The 20,730-nt window shown below is 36.0% G+C and overlaps 3 protein-coding genes across 6 annotated transcripts; 1 reads left to right on the plus strand and 2 right to left on the minus strand.

Moving 5' to 3' along the window:
* Window positions 1-8,636: 8,636 nt before the first annotated feature.
* On the minus strand, window positions 8,637-12,982 carry LOC113775729 (tRNA A64-2'-O-ribosylphosphate transferase-like). Of its 2 annotated transcripts, none has more exons than XM_027320721.1 (7): window positions 12,603-12,982; window positions 11,957-12,120; window positions 10,873-11,539; window positions 10,030-10,130; window positions 9,821-9,929; window positions 9,202-9,261; window positions 8,637-8,968 (listed from the first exon to the last, which is right to left on the minus strand). In XM_027320721.1, the coding sequence occupies exons 1-7, from the start codon at window positions 12,901-12,903 to the stop codon at window positions 8,793-8,795; spliced, it is 1,578 nt and encodes a 525-aa protein (XP_027176522.1). In that variant the 5' UTR covers window positions 12,904-12,982; the 3' UTR covers window positions 8,637-8,792. The 2 variants fall into 2 exon arrangements, with proteins under 2 accessions (XP_027176522.1, XP_027176523.1); XM_027320722.1 differs by having other exon boundaries at window positions 11,957-12,115; window positions 12,603-12,760.
* A 1,233-nt stretch (window positions 12,983-14,215) lies between these two features.
* Window positions 14,216-16,439, minus strand: LOC113775870 (senescence/dehydration-associated protein At4g35985, chloroplastic-like). The gene is made up of 5 exons (XM_027320914.1): window positions 15,840-16,439; window positions 15,424-15,545; window positions 15,078-15,244; window positions 14,861-14,945; window positions 14,216-14,536 (listed from the first exon to the last, which is right to left on the minus strand). Exons 1-5 carry the CDS (start codon window positions 16,422-16,424, stop codon window positions 14,371-14,373), a joined length of 1,125 nt encoding a protein of 374 aa, XP_027176715.1. The 5' UTR covers window positions 16,425-16,439; the 3' UTR covers window positions 14,216-14,370.
* A 1,862-nt stretch (window positions 16,440-18,301) lies between these two features.
* Window positions 18,302-20,442, plus strand: LOC113775515 (cytochrome B5-like protein). 3 transcript variants are annotated; one of them, XM_027320424.1, is made up of 6 exons: window positions 18,302-18,497; window positions 18,661-18,812; window positions 18,927-18,964; window positions 19,598-19,675; window positions 19,790-19,881; window positions 20,223-20,442. In XM_027320424.1, exons 2-6 carry the CDS (start codon window positions 18,731-18,733, stop codon window positions 20,287-20,289), a joined length of 357 nt encoding a protein of 118 aa, XP_027176225.1. In that variant the 5' UTR covers window positions 18,302-18,497; window positions 18,661-18,730; the 3' UTR covers window positions 20,290-20,442. The 3 variants fall into 3 exon arrangements, with proteins under 3 accessions (XP_027176225.1, XP_027176226.1, XP_027176227.1); XM_027320425.1 differs by having other exon boundaries at window positions 18,661-18,809; XM_027320426.1 differs by having other exon boundaries at window positions 18,661-18,742; window positions 18,872-18,964.
* The last annotated feature ends 288 nt before the right edge of the window (window positions 20,443-20,730 follow it).

Consider the following 20,730-nt stretch of genomic DNA (forward strand, 5'->3'; position numbering starts at 1 on the left):
TTCTTAGGTTTCAAGTTGCAGCTACAATGCAATGGTTGAATATCAGTTTGATGACCAGATGTTCCCACAAAGCAAGCAGCTAGTAGAAACGCAAAACACATATAGAGCTCGTCAATATACTACACCCTACGGTTGCTAGCTTGATTTGTATCAATATAGAGGGTGCGACCAGTCTATTTATGCATACTAATCCTTATTACTTCTAAATTGGAAAAAAACAGGTTTTCTTTCGTGAAAAAAAAAAAATAAAAAAGCATGAGTTCAATCCCATGAAGAAGCAGCCCTACCAGTCAAGCTTTTAGGGTGGGGTTCGCGGAATATATAAGCTCTTTCAATATCAGGGTGGTGTTGCTTTCAATACCACCAAAACTTGAGATAACACTTTCGTAGGAGTGTCAAATAAAGATGACTATGACTCGTGTCTCCTTGTCCGGCTTTAATGTTGTTAAGCTTTATATTCTTTAGGCTTTTGTTGGTTTATTTGTGTGGCATGAAGTTGCTATTATCAAATTGCCCTTTAGCTCCATTTTGTGATCAATTATTGGATATTGGTGGATCTACCAAACAAATTTTTACTTAGGTAAGCAACTTGCTGCCATATTTGGCAAATGACAACTTTGTGTATCCAATTATGGAGATTTTCTCCAAGGATTACCACCTGCAAATGGAGTAGCAGGTGCACAGGATGAGTTTGCAAGTTCTTCTAGTTGCTCAACTTGACTCTACTATCATGTAGGGCAACTCAGGTACATATAATTGACAACTTCACACGCCAATATTTTTTCACGGTAAAGATTTGTTATACATTAAAAATTACATCTGACGTACGCTTATTTTTATCTGAGTACTACGCATTGTAGGTAGAAAAAATAATGTGTTTGGATAGAGTGTTATTTAAAATATTATTTAGAATAATTACTGTAGCATTTTTTGTGATATGATATATGTGAAATAAAAAGTGGGTTGGGTTTATGATATAAACGAAAATATGTTATATGATATAAACGAAATATTATTTGAAAAAATGGGGTATCCAAACAATATAGAATTCTTTAAGAACCCTCTATCATAAATAATGACTTCAACTAGAATTTCGGTAGAAGAAGCCTATATATATATTTTTTACAACCTTTGGTACAATGCCCCGACAGCCCAGCCCAATGAAAAAAAGAAAAGGCAAACAGAAATAAAAACTAAATCGAAACCCCCTCCCCCCCCCCAAGCAAAAAAAACCCAACTACCCCTCTTTTTTTGTGGGGTGGGCGGGGGGGGGAGGGAAATCTAAGAAACTTTGATTGTGTAGATCTACCAATTGATAACTAGGAAACATTATTGAAACCCCCCCCCCCCCCGGGCGGCCGCCGCCCCGCCCCCAACCCCCTTCAAAAAAAAAGGCATAACCTGGAAATATGGAAGACCAGGCTTGCTTTGAATCGACGTGAATGTGGTCCTTTGTACTCTTACCATTGTTTTTTATGCCCTTATGTTTGTCTCGAGGGAAAAGTTTAAATTTGAAAAGATGTAAAGTTACCATGATACTCATGTTTTGGCTTCACTCTTAACTGCTACTCTTTCTTTTACAACATTCTGTACCAATTCCTAATTGTAAGGCGTACATCGTCAGGCATATTAATCCGACAAGGATTAACAAGATTAGTACGTGAAATTAGAGAACGTTTCTTTTATTCTGGTTCCCCTCGCTAATTAGAAACTGAGTAACACCCATTGGTTTAAAACCTAGTCGGACCGGCCCCTAGACCGGTTGAACCATCAATGGTCTGCTTTCTGGTCCGAGCAACCCTCGAAACTAGGAGTGTGTAAAATCAAAAAATTTCGATTTACTAACCAAATTCGAAATTCAGCACTGAAATCAGAATTTTCGATTTTAAATTCATAATTCGAAATCGAAATTTCCGATTTCAATTTCATTTTATAATATATATATTTATATATATAATAATTTTTTTTATTTCAATTTCATTTTATAATATATATAATAATATTTTATAATATATGTAATATAAAATTTATATTATATAACAATACATCTAACAAAAAAGAAAAAAAAGGAAAAAAGTTTTCTGAATTCGGTGAATTCGGAATTTACCGAATTTCAAATTGAATTCAGAATCAATTTCGAATTCGAAACTGGTGAATTGGCAATCAAATTCGGTCAGTAATTCTATTGCGAAATTTTCGAAAATTTCGAATTCAAACTTCCGAAATACCGAATTCGAATTTGTTGCATACCCCTACTAAAAACTCAGTTGTGCTTGAGCAAAACCAGAAACCGTTGACCCATTAAACCTGGACGGTTTTGAGAGAACTAACTGGTCCAATCCCTTCCATTAATTAAGTCTAAAAATTTTGAAATTGGTCAATTAATGTCGTTAATTAACATTCCTAATTCAAACCTTACCAATCATGGATGGTAATTGTCTTCAATCAACTAGACATAATAAATATTGCCTTATCCTTTTCCCTTGTCTATCTTTTTCATAATTATATTTTTAACAATTTTCTAATCAATTATGGATGCATAATTGTCTCTACAATTATAAGTATTGCCTTATTTCTTTTCTTTTTCTCTCTCTTTTTTCTAATTATATTTTAACATTTTTTCTAACATTTATAAGATATAGTATAATGATCTTTTTTTTATTGCATTTTTTTTTTTTTTTGTCATTGCCTTTAATGCCTCTTTTTCAAACTGCTATTCATATAATTTAAGAAAAATTAAAATGTTAGAAATAGTACTATGCAAACTTCTTTTACCTTTTACATATATAAGTTACTTGAGTCTCAAATTCAATACTCACGAGATTAAAATGACAACTAAAGTAATTATTTCTAATATAAGGCTAAAACTTATACAGATATTTGCATATTGTTAAATAATATCATGAGTTGATAATGGTTAGCCCAATGGTTGAACTAGTAATTCTTGACCCAATCATTTTTTTCTTTGTGAGTCAATGAATGGTCTAGATTTCAAAACCTTAACACCTATCTCCACCAACCCATAGCAATTCAAAGAAAATCTTCTTTCTCTAAGCATAAAAGGTGAAAAAGGAAAAGATGAAAGTATCCCTTTTAAAGGAGGACCAAGTGTAGCCGGGAAGGTTAGAGTTGGAATATTTCAAGAATCAGTTCTAACGTGGAATCCTAATCCATTGATCCTTGGCCCTCCTCCTGGCTAGTTGTTCGTAAAGTCTAGCCTTCAACTTTTTAACTTTTCAATTCATGCTATTATATGTTCGTCAAGCAACATGTTTACATAGACAACAGCAACATACGTGACCACATGAATGTGTGTGTATGTATATATATACTTAAAATTAAGCAGACAATGTATAGCCAAAACTACTTACAGATTATACATGCAGTGTTACAGGCTTGATGTGTCTCTGTGGAAGCCACGCATCATCAGAAAGTAGCAGCTCATCAAACCAACACCAATAACAGATTGTTCATAAAACTTCTACCCAACATAAGGAGGATCGGATTTCTAAGCACCTGAACTATAAAAATCTATACAAGAATGGATCCTAGTTTCTGTAAGTATGGGACATTTTCCATCTTAGGATATTGACTTCAGCTAGCAAATGCTTCACTCCTGGTCTGCACATATATATAGTGCTGCAACCGATTTAATTCAATCACATGCTTGTGACCTGATGAAAAAATGAACGTGTTATTCGTTTCATTCTTTGTTTATTCCGATATAGCACAATGACTGATTAGATGCAATCCCAAACATAAGAGTACCTTTGTGTCAAGTTTGATTATTTTGATGAATTTCAAATTTTGTTCAAATTTAGCTTATTTACTTCAGTACTAGCTGAATTCGGATGAACTTCTATCAAGTCGAATTCAAGTTAAACTCGAGTAGTATGAATTTTTAATATATAAATTTTACTTCTACGTTAATCGAGTCAAATTTGAGCCAAATTTGAAAAGCTGTCAAATATAAAACACTGTCTAAATTTAATTTTTTATTCAGATTCAACTTAATTAGTAGACGAACTCAATTCGAATATCGAATAACTTGTTTCGATGGTACCCAAACACTTGGTCAAATACACCCATATTCACATAAAGTTCAGCAAATTAGCACATTGATCATGGTTGGAATGGCATCAAACAGCCTTTTACATATTCAGATACTTTTTGACGTCTAACATTGTTGACCGTCGTCTACATTTCACGTGGAATAAAACCGCAAATTACGAAGTATGTATTTTAATCTCTTCTAAACTTGTTAATTGCCGCGGACCAAGTGGGTAGAAGAGCACTCATCATAGGGTACCACATTGATTAGCTAAATAAATTAATCCATTGGGTGTGAAAGATGATTGTAGCTGTGGAGGACTTTTGGTGGAGGCTAGGCTTAGCACTAGCATTATTTATGATAATTTAAGGTTAGTGGAGTGATGACGTCCTCCATCATTAATTTGAATGCTAAGGAGTCCGAATTTGAAAACCAAAAAGCAGCCCGTCACCTGATGTCTCGTGAAATCCTTTATTTTTTGGTCCTTTAACTAACGATGATGAATCTGCTACCATAAAATATATATTTTTTTGGGAAAATTCATTGGAAACGTGTGTTATAGTACATAGACGGCGAAGAGTAGTTTATAAATCACTACCGCCTCCGGACTTGAGATTCTTGGACGGAACCAAAACAAACACGACTACTTCTACTTTGCACCCCTAATGTTTTTACAATAATCTTCACTTTGTGCTCTCAACTTTTGTGCTCAACACATCACACCCTAAATTTGAGAATTCATATCTAAATACCATAATTGTATGCATTATCAATTTCACACGAACAATACGCACCTATACACCATGACACTTTTTGTAATCTATTGTTAAGAAAGCGCACTGGTTCTTAAGAATCTCAACAAAAAAAAACGAGTAAAAATATATGTTGTTATCTCCCCTGAGGTTTCTGACAGTCTCGTTCTCCTCTTCAGTGGTTTCAAAAATATCACAATCCTTCCCTAAGGTTTAGAATCAGCCCATGATGTCAAAAGTGAACATAAAAAAGTGTTTTCAGGAAAGAGAGGGAATTTTGTTTCCATAAATGCCCCTGAGGTAAGTGTACAATTTATATTAGTGAAATAATGAAAATTAATAAAAATAAAAAATAAATTAGAAAAAAGGGATAATTTCAAATACAATATGTTATTCATCAATAATATTATATCAAAAGCTTTTACTAGATAGTTATTTGTTCCAATTGCATATTAAATCAATCATTAGTACTTATGAGAGTGCATTAAATATTTAGTAGAGAGGTAGTTTACTTCAATAAGTAGCATATATATAAATACTTAGTGAATGTACAATCTGGTTGAAATAATGTACACCGTATTGTCGACCGAGTACGATGCATAGAAATTGTTGAACATGCAGTTATTTGTTCACATGCATATTACAATTAGTCATCGCAGTAATATACATAGTGCAATGGTATGTATACATTTGGAATGGTTATTGGTGCTTTGACCCACTTATGCATCTCCTTACAAGCTGTAGTGGGTATGTAATTTTATCTATATGACTAATACTAATTTGCCTATAAACACCTCACACAGGGTGATCTATGAGGTACAATCAGTTTACAAATATATACATTATGTTAGATGTTAGTTACTTGACTATGTATATCTATAAAAGATAGTGTAATGGTATGCATAAATTTGGAATGGTTAGGTGTTAAAAAAATATACATCATGTTAGGTGTTAGTTATTTGACTATATATACATGTAAAAGGGAGATTAGATATAGCGTAGAAAAAAATAATTACGTAAGTTGGAATATATTTGTCCTGATAATCACGAAATATTAGCTGACTTGTGAGGGTATTTAAGTCTTTTTGGCCATGATGATGTAAAAAATGGGACCTAAATTCTGACAGGGGAGGTTTGTGATATTTTTTAAACCACAAGGCAGGAGAGTGAGACTGTCAGAAAGCTCAGGGGAGGTATCTGAAATTATCCCAATGATATTACCACAACATGTTTTGAAATCCTGTAGTAGATTTCTTTGAAATAACATCAAAGCGCTTCACTAATCAAAGGTAAATTCATTATACAAAAGGCGAATTTGTTATTTCAAGCGATATATGTTGTGGAACCAAAAAAGGTGTTGTGATGATATCATTAATCTTTTATCTATTTCCTTTGACAATATAAGCGATTGAAACGATTTGGACCATTTTAGCAGATTTATGAGTATGAAGTGTCCAAAATAAAAGTTAAGGGTGTAAAATATGACATTACAACAAATATCAGTGAGCGCGGAGTGACATTAGTCCGAACAAAACACTACTAATATACAGAGTACTAAGAAAATCAAGCAAAAGCAAATACAACAGAAGAACAATTTCCCAAGGATATCTGAGTGAACTGGGGCGCAACCATACTATTGCTATAGATGTCTGGACTCTTATGTGCATCTTAATTTGGTCTCAAGAACGGTGACTTAAGCTATTAAAACCAGTAACAATCAACAGGAGGGTCTCTGTTCTTCTATCCGCTGGAATATTGGTATCGCAACAACACTGCTTAGGATATGCATGCTGAAGTCTGATTATAACTCTGCCACGAGTTTCTTATCAAGTAAAAACCATTATAATCTACCTTAAATACAGAATAAACATTTCAGAGTATGATTACGACTCTATCGTCAATTTCGATAAAGTAATAATGACTGAGTACCTTTTATGTTATTCACGGTGGAATGAAAGGACTATCATCGTTTCTCTTAATTTATATGCTAAAGAGTTCCTAACTTTCACTGGTTGGGAGGCCCATGCGATACATTAGGCTTTGCACAGCAGTTTGCAAGATATGGTGTACGTGAAGATAGCGAGTCCCCACTGCAAACCACTAATTGAATCCTAAACCATTATGACGAAGCTTTGCCTTTGCCATTGAATGTACCAGACACATATTTAAAGCTTGCTTTCTTCTTTTGAGATTGGCGTCGATTGTTTACAACGATCAAATGGTTCGGCCCCGGAACTCTGAATTTTTGAACTTTTATCATATACCCATACTTGGTGACAAAGAAAGCACGCAAGAGTTATTTTATTTCTCTCAGGTATATCCTGATTCTCACTTTACTCTCTAATCTTTTTATTTGTGTCATTTAACCTCCAAGAGACAAAATACCCTTTCATTATGCCGATTCCCCCCCCCTCCCCCTCTTATCTTTTTTATTCTAAACTAGGTTTGAATTGTTTAGTTTGAGAAGATAAAAATTTTCTCCAACAAAAAGTATAGGAAGTCCATTTACTAATTTACAAAATTGAATAAACTATACATATTTCTTCTATGTAATTAATTAAATACAAATCAAGTTCATCTATTTTCCAATTTAAGAAATTAAGAAAAAAAAAATATTCCATTTCCTTGTGCGTAGACAATTCAAAGTCAATTACGCATTTTGTACAATCACGCCGCGTTCACATGTCAGGTATTTGGGTATTTTGTTTCTTGTCTTAAATAGGTTTTGTTTATTAAGATCTTTTCTTTGCAATTTTTTCAAATATAATCAATTGTTAGTGTATTCTCTAATGCACATGCTCCTTTCATGTAAAACTTTAATACCATAGATTAGAGCGGTCAAAATTAAACCACATGTTCAATTTCATTGGAAAAAAGAGGTAGAAAATTTTAAAATAAAAACGTAGTATAGCAAGAGGGTATTTTTGTTAGAGGTCAAGTTTGTAGACCCATTAACTCACACAGATATTAGAGGTCATGTTTGTTTGTTTACACAGATAAGTATTTTGCAGGCGCATGATTGCTCGTAATTATTGCAGCGGTCTACATTTTAAAAAGCCCTAATTGCTGCTATCGTACGAACATGACCAAAGAAAAAGTAATTTAAGATCTCAATTAATGGAGCGTACTATTAAAACTCACTTTAATCAACAGCGAGCTTAACAACTCACGGCAGGCAATTTTTTACAGTTTGATCTGATGTTTCAAATGTTTGCTAAGCTGGCCTAACAACTCAATCCCCAAACTACTTAAATATTGTAGTGCCATGACGAGTCCACAGAATCAGGCACACACTTTAAGACCAAAAATCCACTAAATTTTGGAGTGGTAAGAGGAGTCCACATAATCTTTATGAACTGAAACCCAATCCAAGCCGTAGAACAATTACCTTCGCTCAATCCTTGGCCCATAAATTCATTATTCTAAGGGATAAGGACAAAGGAAACAAGATGGCCCTATTGTTCTAAACCGTAAAGCACCAATAGCAAAAATTGAGTAGTTATATTGGCAGAGGACTCGTTTAACTAACTGGAAAAGGACAGAGACCATACGTGAAACTTGGCTTTAGGCTGCTCACCTTTTCTCATCTCAATTAAAGCAAAGGGATGTATGCCCTCTTTTTCGTCAACTACAATGGAGTTGGTCATCCATCCTTCGCGGATTTGCTTGCACCTTAACCTGGCAATCAATCAATGTCACCTCCACTTTTCATTTCAACCGCATTAGTCCAATAGCCAAATGACGACAGTATAGCGACGCTTAATCAAACTCCAGCACCGCAAGTGTTTTAACTGTGGACTAGTATTTAATTATAATCTATATAGCAAGGGACGTAGAGGACAAACAGACAACACAAGATTCCATTTTAAAGAAGCCGTACACAACAACGACAGAAGATTCCATTTAAAAAACCATTTTCTTTTTATCTCTTATCGAATTGACATTTTTTTTTTAATCAAACAAATCGAAAACCTCAAGTCTTTCAAATGTTATTTAGATGAAGCATTACCGGCACTCCCGCCACTAAGATAATTAAAGACTTGCTTCAAATTTCCTCTGGAAGGGCGAGCATTTACAGCAAATTTACAGATAAAAACCAACCGCCGTCGCAATTCTGACTTAGTCATATGTGTCTCGCTGAAAGATTTCCCATCATCGAATTGTCCTGGTGAAAGTTCTTAACATTAGAAAATGACCGCTTAAAAGACAAATGGTGATCTAGCAACAAGCCCCATCACAACAGATGAAAACTTTCAAGCAGGCTCCTACATGATCAGTTAGAGTAATTGTCTAAGAAAGAGGCGAAAACAACAATACAAAATTGATCCGGTAACCCCCCCCCCTCCCAAAAAAATAAAAAATAAAAATCATGATTTGGTTATATATCTTAATGCATACCTTTGTCGTTGAATAATGATACCAAGATTGCCAGACAAACACATATACTGATGTCTTGTCCTGCAAGAAGAACAAATTTCATCACATTTAAGAAGATACACAAAGATCTTAAGCTAGGTTTAACGCGTAAAAGGACACCATTAACAGGAGACCTAAAATGTGGTTAAACAGGCTCTTCTACTATCTATTCCACATGAAGAAATTAAACTGCAGCAAAGCATATCCTATAAATTCTCATTCCCAACAGATGTCCCTGAAAAAAAAAAAGGTTTGAACTATGTTTAGCCTGACATTGGTGGTTACATCTCTAGGGTCATTTAAGGCTGGAAATTTGATGAAAAAAGGGGGGAAAGTATTTTTTGTGGCAGAGAACAAAGCAGAATGCCAATTGCGCTGCAGTGGCAAGGCTGTAATTGGGGTAAATGCTCAGCACAGCATATGATAATTTACAAAAACAAGATAAAATGTCAAGGTTGCAAATGAAGGACTAACTCTACCCCTACTATATGAAGAGAAGCGTGTAAAGAATTAGTTTATGAGCTATAAAATTGGGAAGGGGAAGAGATTCCATGCCATTTCCATAGAGGAGAATACAGTAATTGCAGGACACAGTGCTTACCATCATTGCAGCAAATAATGAGTCTTTTCCCTTGCCTTAAGTTCAGCCTAGCAAAATCCAGGGCATAAGGCAGATTTCTAAACAGGGAAAACCGATCAAATTTTGAGCTCTGTCCATGAAAAAGAAAAGAAAGTGTAAATGAGAATGCGTTATAGCATTTGTTACATTTTTATGTAACACCTCTCTCAGACAAAATCAGCAATACATACAACAATTTGCAGATGTAAATAAGCTTCGGCATTCTCTAGGCATCGTGAAAGTGACTCTCCACCGCAACTCAACAAGCTGTCACTACATGAGATCTCCATAGCTGCATTTTGTAAATCTTATTCAGAGATAACAAAAGGACTTAAACAACTAATAGCCACAAATGCAGCAATTAATAGACAGAAAACTGATGTGGACAGATGAAGTTCGTAGTCAGTCTACTTCGTAGCTTCAATCATGATGGAGAAACAAAAAATCGGCTCATTCTCACAAAAACTATGCAATCAAAGCACAAAGCTCCAGAGAAGAAACGTTAATGCATATATTAAAGAAGGGAACAATAAAGACTACCGCATAAGACTGAAAATTATCTTACTTTTCTAAATAGAGTAGCACTTCAAAATCATAATGTATCTTAAATGGTGTATAAAAAAAAAATGTGATCCCAAGCACCCTTGGTAAGGAGATACGCATTTTTATTGTTGTTCTTGAATAGTTGAAAATGCCAAAAAGGACTCATAGTATGCAAGATGAGAATGAGAACTGGTGTCATTACAAGTTATCTTAGCTCCCTAGAAGTGGAGCTCTCACTGTCTTGCTGTTCCTGGGATTATCCAATTGCATTATACCAGGGTACAACGACCACATAAGTTGGTTTCCACACAACTTGTCATCATTGTTTTGTGTGACTCTGTTTATCCATTTTCACAAAAAAAAAAGGGTAGAATTTCTACTGCCATTTGAGTTCTTGGAAATCAGCTATTTACAAAAAGAGGATAGCAACAACGAAAGAGAAACAAGAGTAAGCATTCAGCCAGGAAAAGGAGAATAAAGAACCAGTATACCAAGACGAGTTGCACCAACTGCTACATTTGTCAAGTCCAGCCAGAATATGGTAGAGTTATCTAAAGTACTTGAACTTGAAGAGTCTTTATTTTCATGTAGGTTTGGAACTTCCAGTTCCATTGGCTGTTTGATAGGTAGGTCATCCAAGGTCCTCGAAAATTTTGAAGGCCTGACAGATATCTGAGAAGCATTTCCCCCTCTTTGAGCACGATATACTCTATCCTTTTCAACAATGTCAGCCACCTTCTGGTTACATAAATTGGGTCCTGAGTTTATAAGATCGTATGCATGCTTCCAGAAAAGGTTAGGTGATAACCCTCTAGCCCAACTTTCTTCATCATCTCCAGCCCCAGGAATATAATTCCAACTAAACTCAGAGGTGGTCTTTTGCTGATAAGCACCACTTGGGGAGGAAGCGGACACTAACATTATAGGTGTGAAATCCCAAGAATCATATTCAGGCACTTCATTTAACCAGATGACAGTTTTGTGTGAGATCCACAAAGGACGCAGTGGTTTTTCCAGGGACAAAGCAAGAGACGCAATATCAGCTCCACTTGCCTCTAGTTCCGCGGTCCAACCTTCCAAGCGGTCCTCAATAAGCAATTTCTCAGTTTCTGATACCCAGAGGGGAAGATGCAAGGACCAATCCCAATCAGAAGAGACCTGCATTGTATCATCTTCTCTAGGTAAATCAGAAACATTTGATACCCGTTGAAGCACAGGTATATCAAGATTTATGCAGGTAATATATTGTACAAGAACTTCTGTCAACAGAGCTAGTAGTTGTGCATTAGACAGCTCAGTGAAACAGTTGACCGGTCTTTAATTACCCTTCAACATGGAGAAGTGAAACAGTTGAAGAGATCTTAAGTCAAAAACAGTATATTCTGACTGCACAAGCAAGACAGAGAATACAAGCACAGGAAGATGCAGCATCCAAAGAGATATACTGCACAAATAGTAACAACACAACATACACAAACCAGCAACAAATTTGTAACAATTGTAATTTCCAATCCTACAACCAAACTGTCAAAAACAATGTAAAATTCACAAACCTTTAAAAAACTTGTTACTTACTCTATCCTGGGGACTTCCAGAGCCACCACCCACTGATCTATTTCTGTAATTGAAGATTGCACGATTTAATACACAGGTCCAAATCGGAATGGTCTTTGACATACTATCTGGAAATCTCTTCCCTTTTCTGGTTGAATCAACAATCATGCATCCTCCCTTCTGTCCTACCCATCCAACATAAGATTAACTCCATAATCCATAGAACCTATCCTTTAACAAAAACAGCTTTTTATTGGATCAAAGATATTTTCCTCGAAGCATCTACATTTATACCAAAAACCATAATGCAGTTTCCTGATCATCCTCCGCATAACTGAATATAACTTACCAACGAAATAAGTGAATGTCGCAATCCAAAGAGTTCAGAATTGATACTAAGCTACTTATACAAACTTTTATTCCTGCATTACTTAACTTATTTTCGCTTCTATTTTCTGTTACCAATTCTCCTACTCCTAAGGCCCCGTAGGATAAGAGTATCATAATCAAACCAGTTGTAGCCTTATTTTCTGCTCATAAAATGATGTCAAAGTGTAATTGCTATGTCCCATAATACTAATAAATTCAGAAATAATAATGGAAAGAAAAGACACGGAAAATTGTCTAAAAAACATGTTACAGTCATCCAAAATAAGGCGAGAGGTACCGGAGAGGAGGGCGACGTGGAGGTTGAGGCGAGAGGTATTGAAGGACCAATTGTTGGTGTGGCCATCAGTGGATTTGAAATAACAGGTGGATTGAAAGTTGGAGGAGTACCAGAGGCCGCAACGGAGGTTGGCGAGCAAGGGAAGCTCCGGCCATATCTGAGAGATCTCACCGACGAAGATAGAGTCCTCGTAAATCGAGCGGAGAGCGTTGTAGAGAGTGTTGTCTCTGCGCTTTATGGTCCGAGCTGCTTTGTATATGCTTAGTCGTTCCATGTCTAAGTCTAACGCCGCCGATTCCATTTCCCTGCCTGCCGCCTGAAAATCGTTCGCGCTACTAATAACTTTTCAGCTCGGTGCAGCCTGGATGCAGTTGAGGAAAAATCTAAGATGCGCCTTCGATTTCGAGGGGCGGTCTAATATGACTGAAATAGTAGTGTAATTACTGGTTGAGATGGGCATTGCAATGCAAAGTTATTGGGCTGAGCATGACGTGTGCTCTTCTGAATTTTTTTTCTTTTTTATTATTAATTTATTTTTACACTCTTCCGAATTTTGTTAATTCTTCTCTTTGATAATAAAAGAATTGAAAAATAAAAGAGAGCCACCTTTAAAATATGTAGTACTCCAAATATATTTATATTTCGAGTATTGATAAATTGCGTATTTATTTTATTTTATTTTATTTTTAACAAATCAGTTGCAACTGGGCCGGCGGAGCAGGACAAAAGCTACAGCAACCGCATGAATGAATCTACCTAATTAGAGATTTTAATATGCAATTATTTAATCCTTACCAGGTGAGAAGTGATTAATTGTGATAATTAAAAATTGCTACAAAAGTTTTCAATTCATCGTTTTTTGTGCGAAAAGATTTGTCCCTTTGCCGATGATGATATAGCAACGCAAGCTTCCAAAATGAGAACTTTGAGATGCTCTACAAAATTGGTGCATGGATCCACAAAACATCTATACATTTATACAGAGGTAAAAATCGAATCGAGTCGAATTCGAGTATCGCCATACTCCAGTCGATAATCAAGCTCTCGACTCGATATACAAGAGAAATACTCGAACTTGAATTCAAATGAATAGTATTATTAGAACTCGACCTCCAGCTTGATGATTATTTACAGAACTCAAATTCAACTCGTATTAGCTCGAGCCAATGCGAATCTTATCGAATTCGAGTCAGAAAAATTTCATTTTCTTGACAATTTTTGAGTGAAAAAATATTATTATCCTTTAAAAAATTTTCATACGATTTGAAACATTTCGTAAATTCAACCACTTTTTTGAACATAAGGATAATTTCATAATAATAATACATTGAAAAATTAAAATAAAAAAACTCGATAAAACTTGACAAGCCTTCAAGCATTACATCTGAATACTCAAACTCGACTTGCTCGGCTTATTGACCTCGACTCGAACTCGGTTCGAGTCAAGTTTTTGACTGCTCACGAGCAACTCAGTTTGATTACAGCCATTAGAAAGGTCCTTTCAGATTTGAATAGTGTTAGGATTAGTAGTTCTTACTCATTCAAAAGAAAATAATGTCTGACAAAACAAAAAAAGATAGAATAGTTAATTAAATGATTATAGTACACTACCATTCAAGACCATTGTTACACTCGAATATGAGAGCTATTAAGATACACGAGACATCAAGCTTCGAACCACAATTCTTCATGCAGTGATAAATGTTCCCCGGAAGAAAAAAAGGGCAATATATAAATCAATTTGAATTCAATTACGGGCTTAATCAATCTATCGCATAGTTCCAGTCTTTGCTGCATTCTTGAGAACCCCTGAGGACGCAGATGATGCAGGATTTATGGCTTTCCTTATCTTGAACACGTTCCAGGCGAAGCCTGCACAGTGTCCTGCAGTCGCCAGCACGTCTTCGGTTGCCTCCCCTGCACTTTCTCCAAACCTGTGTTTTTCCAGTATTACCAAAACAAATCACAAATCTTTGCTGTCATTATTTATCACCAAGAAAGTATAGGTGGAGCAATGTCGCTTGAGAGAATGGATGGATCATTAAGCACATTTACGAATAATATGGTGGTTTATTCGAGTGGCGTTCGCATTCTTGATATGCATGAAACATTCAGGATCGAATATTGTAGTTAGGAAAACATTTTGCAAACCAGAAGACCATACAATGCTTTCGAACCTATAGCAAGAAGCATTTGCAAGAATTGGGAAATGAGAAAGAAAACCACGCATGACTCTTTCAATTTTACAAGCGCTTCACCTTTTAGTCACCATCCTTGTCACAGCGCCTGATGTAGCAGACAAAGCCTGTTTCTCAGCAGCTTCAGCTGCATCGATAATCTTGTCTGTGGTTTTATGGACAATTAAAGTACCACTAATTAATCTATTCTAAAAAACAGAAACTGAAAAAAAAAGTCCAAATTTAAAGATTTCGTAGAATGCATAAAAGGGCATCCAAATTTAAAGTTTTTACTTACTGACAGCATCAAGGGAAGCCAAGAGTACCTCCCCTGGTAGCATGGTGAAGAATGCCTTTCCAGCTTGTGATCGAACAACTGGTGCCATCACTGACCCAGTGGCAATACCAACCCCATCAAGCATTGCTTTGCTCATCTTTTCTGTCATCTTGGACAACTTTCTCACACTTTAAATAAAAAGATTTTTTTTTTTGTGAGGTTAGTTAATACTTTCGACTTGCCAAAATAAAGTGACAACTTTCTGCCACTAATGAAATGGTAAAATCCAGTTAATACTTGCGACGTTCTGAAATAAAAGTGCTCTCTGGAATAATAAGCTAATGCAGGTATTGAAATTACATAATACCGTTTCAGGCTTTTATTCACAGCATTCTTCTTTTGGGAATCACTATTATTGCTCCTTTTACTGGAAGTTGCCGAAACACTATTTCCCTCTGCTACCAAAATTGTTTCCCCTCCTTTATGAACCTGCTTGTTGCAAGCAAATTCCGTATTCAGAATGCAATCTTGCAAGATTTCAGGCTAATGGAAATGAGAACTAGTAAAACTGTGAAAGGAAAATCACAAGCGTCGTGACCAGACAGCAAAGCTTTCTAGAAGCTGAGTAAGACAGAACACCTTTCATTTATTTGCTCAAATGAAAATTTGGTTTTGTAAAAATGCCTTTTGACCAGGAAAAAGCTAAGCTTATGGAAGCAGTAATTTCAGGTTAGGAGGGAGCAACTTTTATTTTGTTATGTTGTTTAACTTACTAAGACTGACCTGGTTGGCATAAGCATTGCTACATTTGAAGATTCCCTTGACAATCTGGCCTGTACCTCCCGCGATAGCCTTTGCCAAGACATGGTTATAGTTATCAATTCTCGGTGCAAACTCCTTCCAATTGACGTTCTTATTTTTAGTCGCCGATGCTGATGCTGTCAATAATGCATGCTCACTGAGGAACGAGTCCAGCAATCCCAAATTCCCGCTGTTCAGTCCTGAAAATGTTATGCCATAACTCAAAGGATCACCATCTTTCATTGGTAAAGAAAACAGATAGTGAAGAGCATCAAGCTTCACCACAGGTTCATCTTTTGTCAAAGGCCACTGAAGTTCATCACCAATCTTTATGACAGTAGCAAGAGAAACATTATCATCTGATATACGAACAAGCTCGAAATCTCCGCTGGCGAGCTCAACGGTTTCTCCTGCATCCATCAGATGAGCTTTGCATCCTGGAATGCTCAATAGAACTTCATGTCTTACATTTTTGCTTTCTGGGATTTCTTGCTTTGGTAACTGATCAGCCGATGCTGGAGTCATAGTCGGGGAACTTTTTGATCTCTTGGGCCTAAAGCAGTTCATTTTCCTCTTCCTGTAGTGAAAATGAGAACAATCATAGAGAAAGGAAAGAAATGATAGTGGGAGGAGATTATAAAGATAAAAAGTAGATGGTTAACAGAGAAGGTTGTGCTGCGATTGATTCCATGATATAGTAGCTTTATTCCAATCTTCAAAAGCAAGGTCATGTCAAGGTATTATTCTTCCTTTCGTTCCTGATTTCTTTGACTTCTTGCAAAAGGTCATTTTTTTTTACTTTCGGCGGAAGACATTTATGGGCTCGAGTCTCAACTTTGTTGAACAGTCGGCCATACCTGGTCAGGCTGCTGAAAATAGTCCAATGTCAGTCTGGAGATTTTCTATCCATTTTCCATCCGAATTGTTTTGTTTGCGATTCGAGTCTACTCAATAATCAAGGCTAACCTGGTTGATCCATCGGTCAAAAGTCTCAGTTAAAAACATTTAGGACTCTTAGAAAATCCGATCATTATCCTTTTTATGAAGATGGGATTCTGGCTACCCCTTTAAGTTTTAACGCACGATGCTGTATCATCTTCATCTCATTTTTTAACATTTTTTTTTCAACAATGGGATTATGCTCTTCTGGGTAGGACTATTAAGCCCAAATGAAACATGGTCTAATTTAGTGTTGGCTCACCGGGAGAATTTTTTCAACAATGAAAACCCAAAAAAGCATACATATCGCATACGAAAGTTCTGAATTGAATTAGTAATGATAAAATGTCAAACGTTTGATTTTTTTTTTTTCTGTAGGAGTTCCGAGTTAGTTTTCTTTTGTAGTTTTTATGTTATCATCTCTAGAGTTGATACATTTCCTCAATAATTTCTTGACCTAAAAAGTAAACTACAGTGATTATTGCACCACGCCTCCATAAGTTGATGCGGGACTTTTTTTTTTTAAAAAAAAAAATTTACAATGCCAATAGGTCTTAAAACAAGAAGAAATCGAAGTATTGATAACAACTCCAGGGTCGTTTAATTCAAATTTCACAATTACTTTCGCTGTAGAAATCATTGACGAATAACGATATCGAGTTATAAAAACTGTATAATACTAACAAGATATATTAAATAAATGGGATAATTGCAGAAACCTCCCCTGAGGTTTCTGACACTTGCACTGACCTTCCCTATGGTTTGAAAAATTGCAGTGACCTCCCCTGAACTTACTAATCCTTTGCAAATTCAGTCCAAATGATTAAAACATTGTTTTAGGGAGTGAAATTAGAATTTTGTACCAGATTTGTCTTTTGTGCTACATGTCCAATGAATGACAAAGTACTACAAATCAATTAACGATTAATAAACTTTAAAGGGTGTAGTTTAACATACAAATCTTTGTACAAATCAATTAACAATTAATTTATTGTAGATTTGTATTTACACTTTAAAGTTTATTAATTGTTAATTAATTTGTAGTACTTTGTCATTCATTGGACATGTAGCACAAGGGCAAATATGGTACAAAATTCTAATTGCACTCCCTAAAACAATATTTTAATCATTTGGACTGAATTTGCAAAGAATTAGTAAGTTCAGGGGAGGTCAGTGCAATTTTTCAAATTACAGGGGAGGTCAGTGCAAGTGTCAGAAATCTCAGGGGAGGTTTCTGCAATTATCCCTAAATAAATTGTACAATAGTGACAAGATACAATAAATAAATAAAACTCTACTTTTCTTTTTAATAATTAATTGATTGACGTTACACAAACATTCCATACGAATTTAATTGAAATTGAAACCCAAGTCTTGACTTGAAAGTTGAAACCTATTTACCAAACACCTCTAATTAGTTATTAATTAAAAAAGAAAAAAAGAAAAGAAAGAAATGCCAGCCCGCTGTCCACAACTCCAACTCCTGAATCTCGACCCGTGTGCTACCCTCTTTCAACCCCAAACCCGCACGTGACTGTCTGGAACGCGGGCGCACCGCGCAATACCAGCAGCCTTTTTCTTCCACTGAACTCTCTCAACTTGCAACTGGGCCTCCGCCATTAGTCGCCGGCAACTCCACTGCGGAAAACGCGCCGGAAAATCAACTAACCGATTAAAATACTCCACCCAACTGCAATACAGGTCAGCCCCCTCTTGACATTCCTTTTATTAGTTCTTCACACTTTCTCACTCATTCACCCAAGCTGCGTAGCTATCTAATTGCACTCCATTGAAATGGTTTCTCATATCTGTTATGCTGCTTTATCTCTGGATTATATTAATGTCTAATTATTTCATCACTTAGAATTCTGTGCTCTATCTCGAACTTTTTCGCTCTACTTGGAGGCTTCATATTGAGCTATAGAAGTTGGGGAATGGATATTGCGGTAATAACTTTGGTTTTGAGCTTCTTATTGGGTTTGTTGCTTGTCATCCCTCGGCTGCGAAAATGTGGTGGTACTTATTTGTCCCATGTGTTTATTATGTTTTGTGATTTGAATCTGGTGATGGAATAGAGTAAACGCGAATTTAATCTCTTGTCCATTCATGGTTGGAATCTGTACAATGCAGATCAAGGGAAACAGGTACATTCAAATGCCAATTCCAAGGTACTATCGAGACTCTATCTGGTTGATTAATTTCTTGCCTCAGCTCTTCTGCTTGATTTGAGTTGCTTGTTTGTTTTGTGTAGAATAAAGCATAGAATCGTATTGGTTTTTTGCGTAGCTTTGCTGTCAAGAGAAAATATTGCTAGGGTATTCTTCAGTCATTGTTTAAGTTGGACAAAGGGCAAGATAAAAGTGTAGTAGTTGATGCAAATTAACTGGAGGTGTGAGCATGTTAAGTGTCGCTCCAACGAAATCAAGGCATTGCTGCTTATTCCGTTGACCAGAATCCTTTCAGATTGACAAATACAAATATTACACGTTCATATCAGGATGACCTTATCAAAGTTTCTTGTTTGAAACCTCGACACACTGAATGTTGCTAGAGGATGTAATGTATGAGTGACTCTACAAATTACATCTATACGGGACAACAGTTCACTTTAAAAGTACCACAGTCTGTGCTTAATTTAGCATGCTTTTCCACCTTGCTTTGGGAAGCATTATCTGAAGGGAGCTGATAACCGAGTCATCTACCTTAGGTGGATTGCTTGTAGTGTTCCATTATTATGTTCCTTGTCCATTTCTTACTCTCTTATTGACTTTTTGTTTCTTCTATCCATTGCTTCTATTCAGGCTTATAAGACATACTCTAAAGCTGAAGTTTCATTGCATAACAAGCGGGCAGACTGTTGGATCATCATTAAAGATAAGGTTCACTTCAGATTATCATAACAGCTCCTGGAAGTAGAGAATTCTGCCTTATGCAGAAGAGATTAATAAGACAGCTGATCTCTGATTAAACCTTTGCATTTTCTGGTTTGATAGGTTTATGATGTTACCTCGTATGTAGAAGAACACCCCGGTGGTGATGCCATCCTCGCACATGCAGGTGATGACTCAACGGAAGGCTTCTATGGGTAAGTCTTTGAGTATGGAAAACGTTTCCTTTGTCATAATCAACCTTGAAAAGTGAAAACATAATTGCCTGCACCACGACTGCAGAAAATGGGAGAATCAACATTGCCTATTCTCCCTCGTTTTTTGTCTATAAAGAATTAAATTCAGTAAAAGTGTTCTTTGTGTGAATTCATTTGGTCCATAATTGTTTTTCACTTCCTTGGCTTATTGCCCTTTATCTCTTTTGGTTAGTTGCTGATTTGCTTCTGTGATCTTACCTTGTTTCTGAAATTTGTGCAATACTTGTTGCTTTACTTCTCCGGCTTTAGAGCTCAAACAAACTACAATATTGTCTTGGCAGGCCACAGCATGCTACCCGAGTATTCGACATGATTGAAGACTTTTACATTGGAGATCTGCAAAACTAACATTTGTCTAACGATAAACAAGTAATCCTAGGCTTATCTGCCCATATGAGGCATTTTCTGGTTGTGATAATCTTCTTGCTTTCATTATGTTGTGCCTTCGCATTGTTTCCCATTTTTCTGCTGCTGCTATCCAACTAATGCCTTTCAAGATCATTTTAAGCATGACTGGCCCTGTATTAATAATTTCTCAATAATCAAGATTCAAAAAGTAATGCCGTAGTTTCAGACGGTGAACAGATACTTGACACTACAGCGGCTTCTAAGTTCTGATTACTGAATTTGGAGCTCTAGAATTACAGTATACCAATTGGAAAGAGAATAAAGTCAAAAGGAACAGATTGCAGAAATTGAACCCAATGTTCAGACGAACAATCTTCCGGAGAAGTAATTATGTTTTTAAATGTTTTTGGCTTCTGCTATAGATCTCAACAGTTATTGCAA

Source organism: Coffea eugenioides, chromosome 6, assembly GCF_003713205.1.
Source record: "Coffea eugenioides isolate CCC68of chromosome 6, Ceug_1.0, whole genome shotgun sequence".
In the NCBI taxonomy this organism is placed as follows: domain Eukaryota; kingdom Viridiplantae; phylum Streptophyta; class Magnoliopsida; order Gentianales; family Rubiaceae; genus Coffea; species Coffea eugenioides.

Coding starts and splice junctions, on each gene's coding strand:
- LOC113775515 (XM_027320424.1), top strand. CDS start 18,731: ATGGATATTGCGGTAATAACTTTGGTTTTGAGCTTCTTATTGGGTTTG. Junction 18,813..18,926: donor TCGGCTGCGAAAATGTGGTG/GTACTTATTTGT, acceptor TGTACAATGCAG/ATCAAGGGAAACAGGTACAT. Junction 18,965..19,597: donor ATTCAAATGCCAATTCCAAG/GTACTATCGAGA, acceptor GCTTCTATTCAG/GCTTATAAGACATACTCTAA.
- LOC113775870 (XM_027320914.1), bottom strand. CDS start 16,424: ATGAACTGCTTTAGGCCCAAGAGATCAAAAAGTTCCCCGACTATGACT. Junction 14,946..15,077: donor GGCTTCCCTTGATGCTGTCA/GTAAGTAAAAAC, acceptor ATAAAACCACAG/ACAAGATTATCGATGCAGCT. Junction 14,537..14,860: donor ACAAGGATGGTGACTAAAAG/GTGAAGCGCTTG, acceptor GGAAAAACACAG/GTTTGGAGAAAGTGCAGGGG.
- LOC113775729 (XM_027320721.1), bottom strand. CDS start 12,903: ATGGAATCGGCGGCGTTAGACTTAGACATGGAACGACTAAGCATATAC. Junction 10,131..10,872: donor AGTTGGTGCAACTCGTCTTG/GTATACTGGTTC, acceptor TACAAAATGCAG/CTATGGAGATCTCATGTAGT. Junction 9,262..9,820: donor CATTATTTGCTGCAATGATG/GTAAGCACTGTG, acceptor TTCTTCTTGCAG/GACAAGACATCAGTATATGT.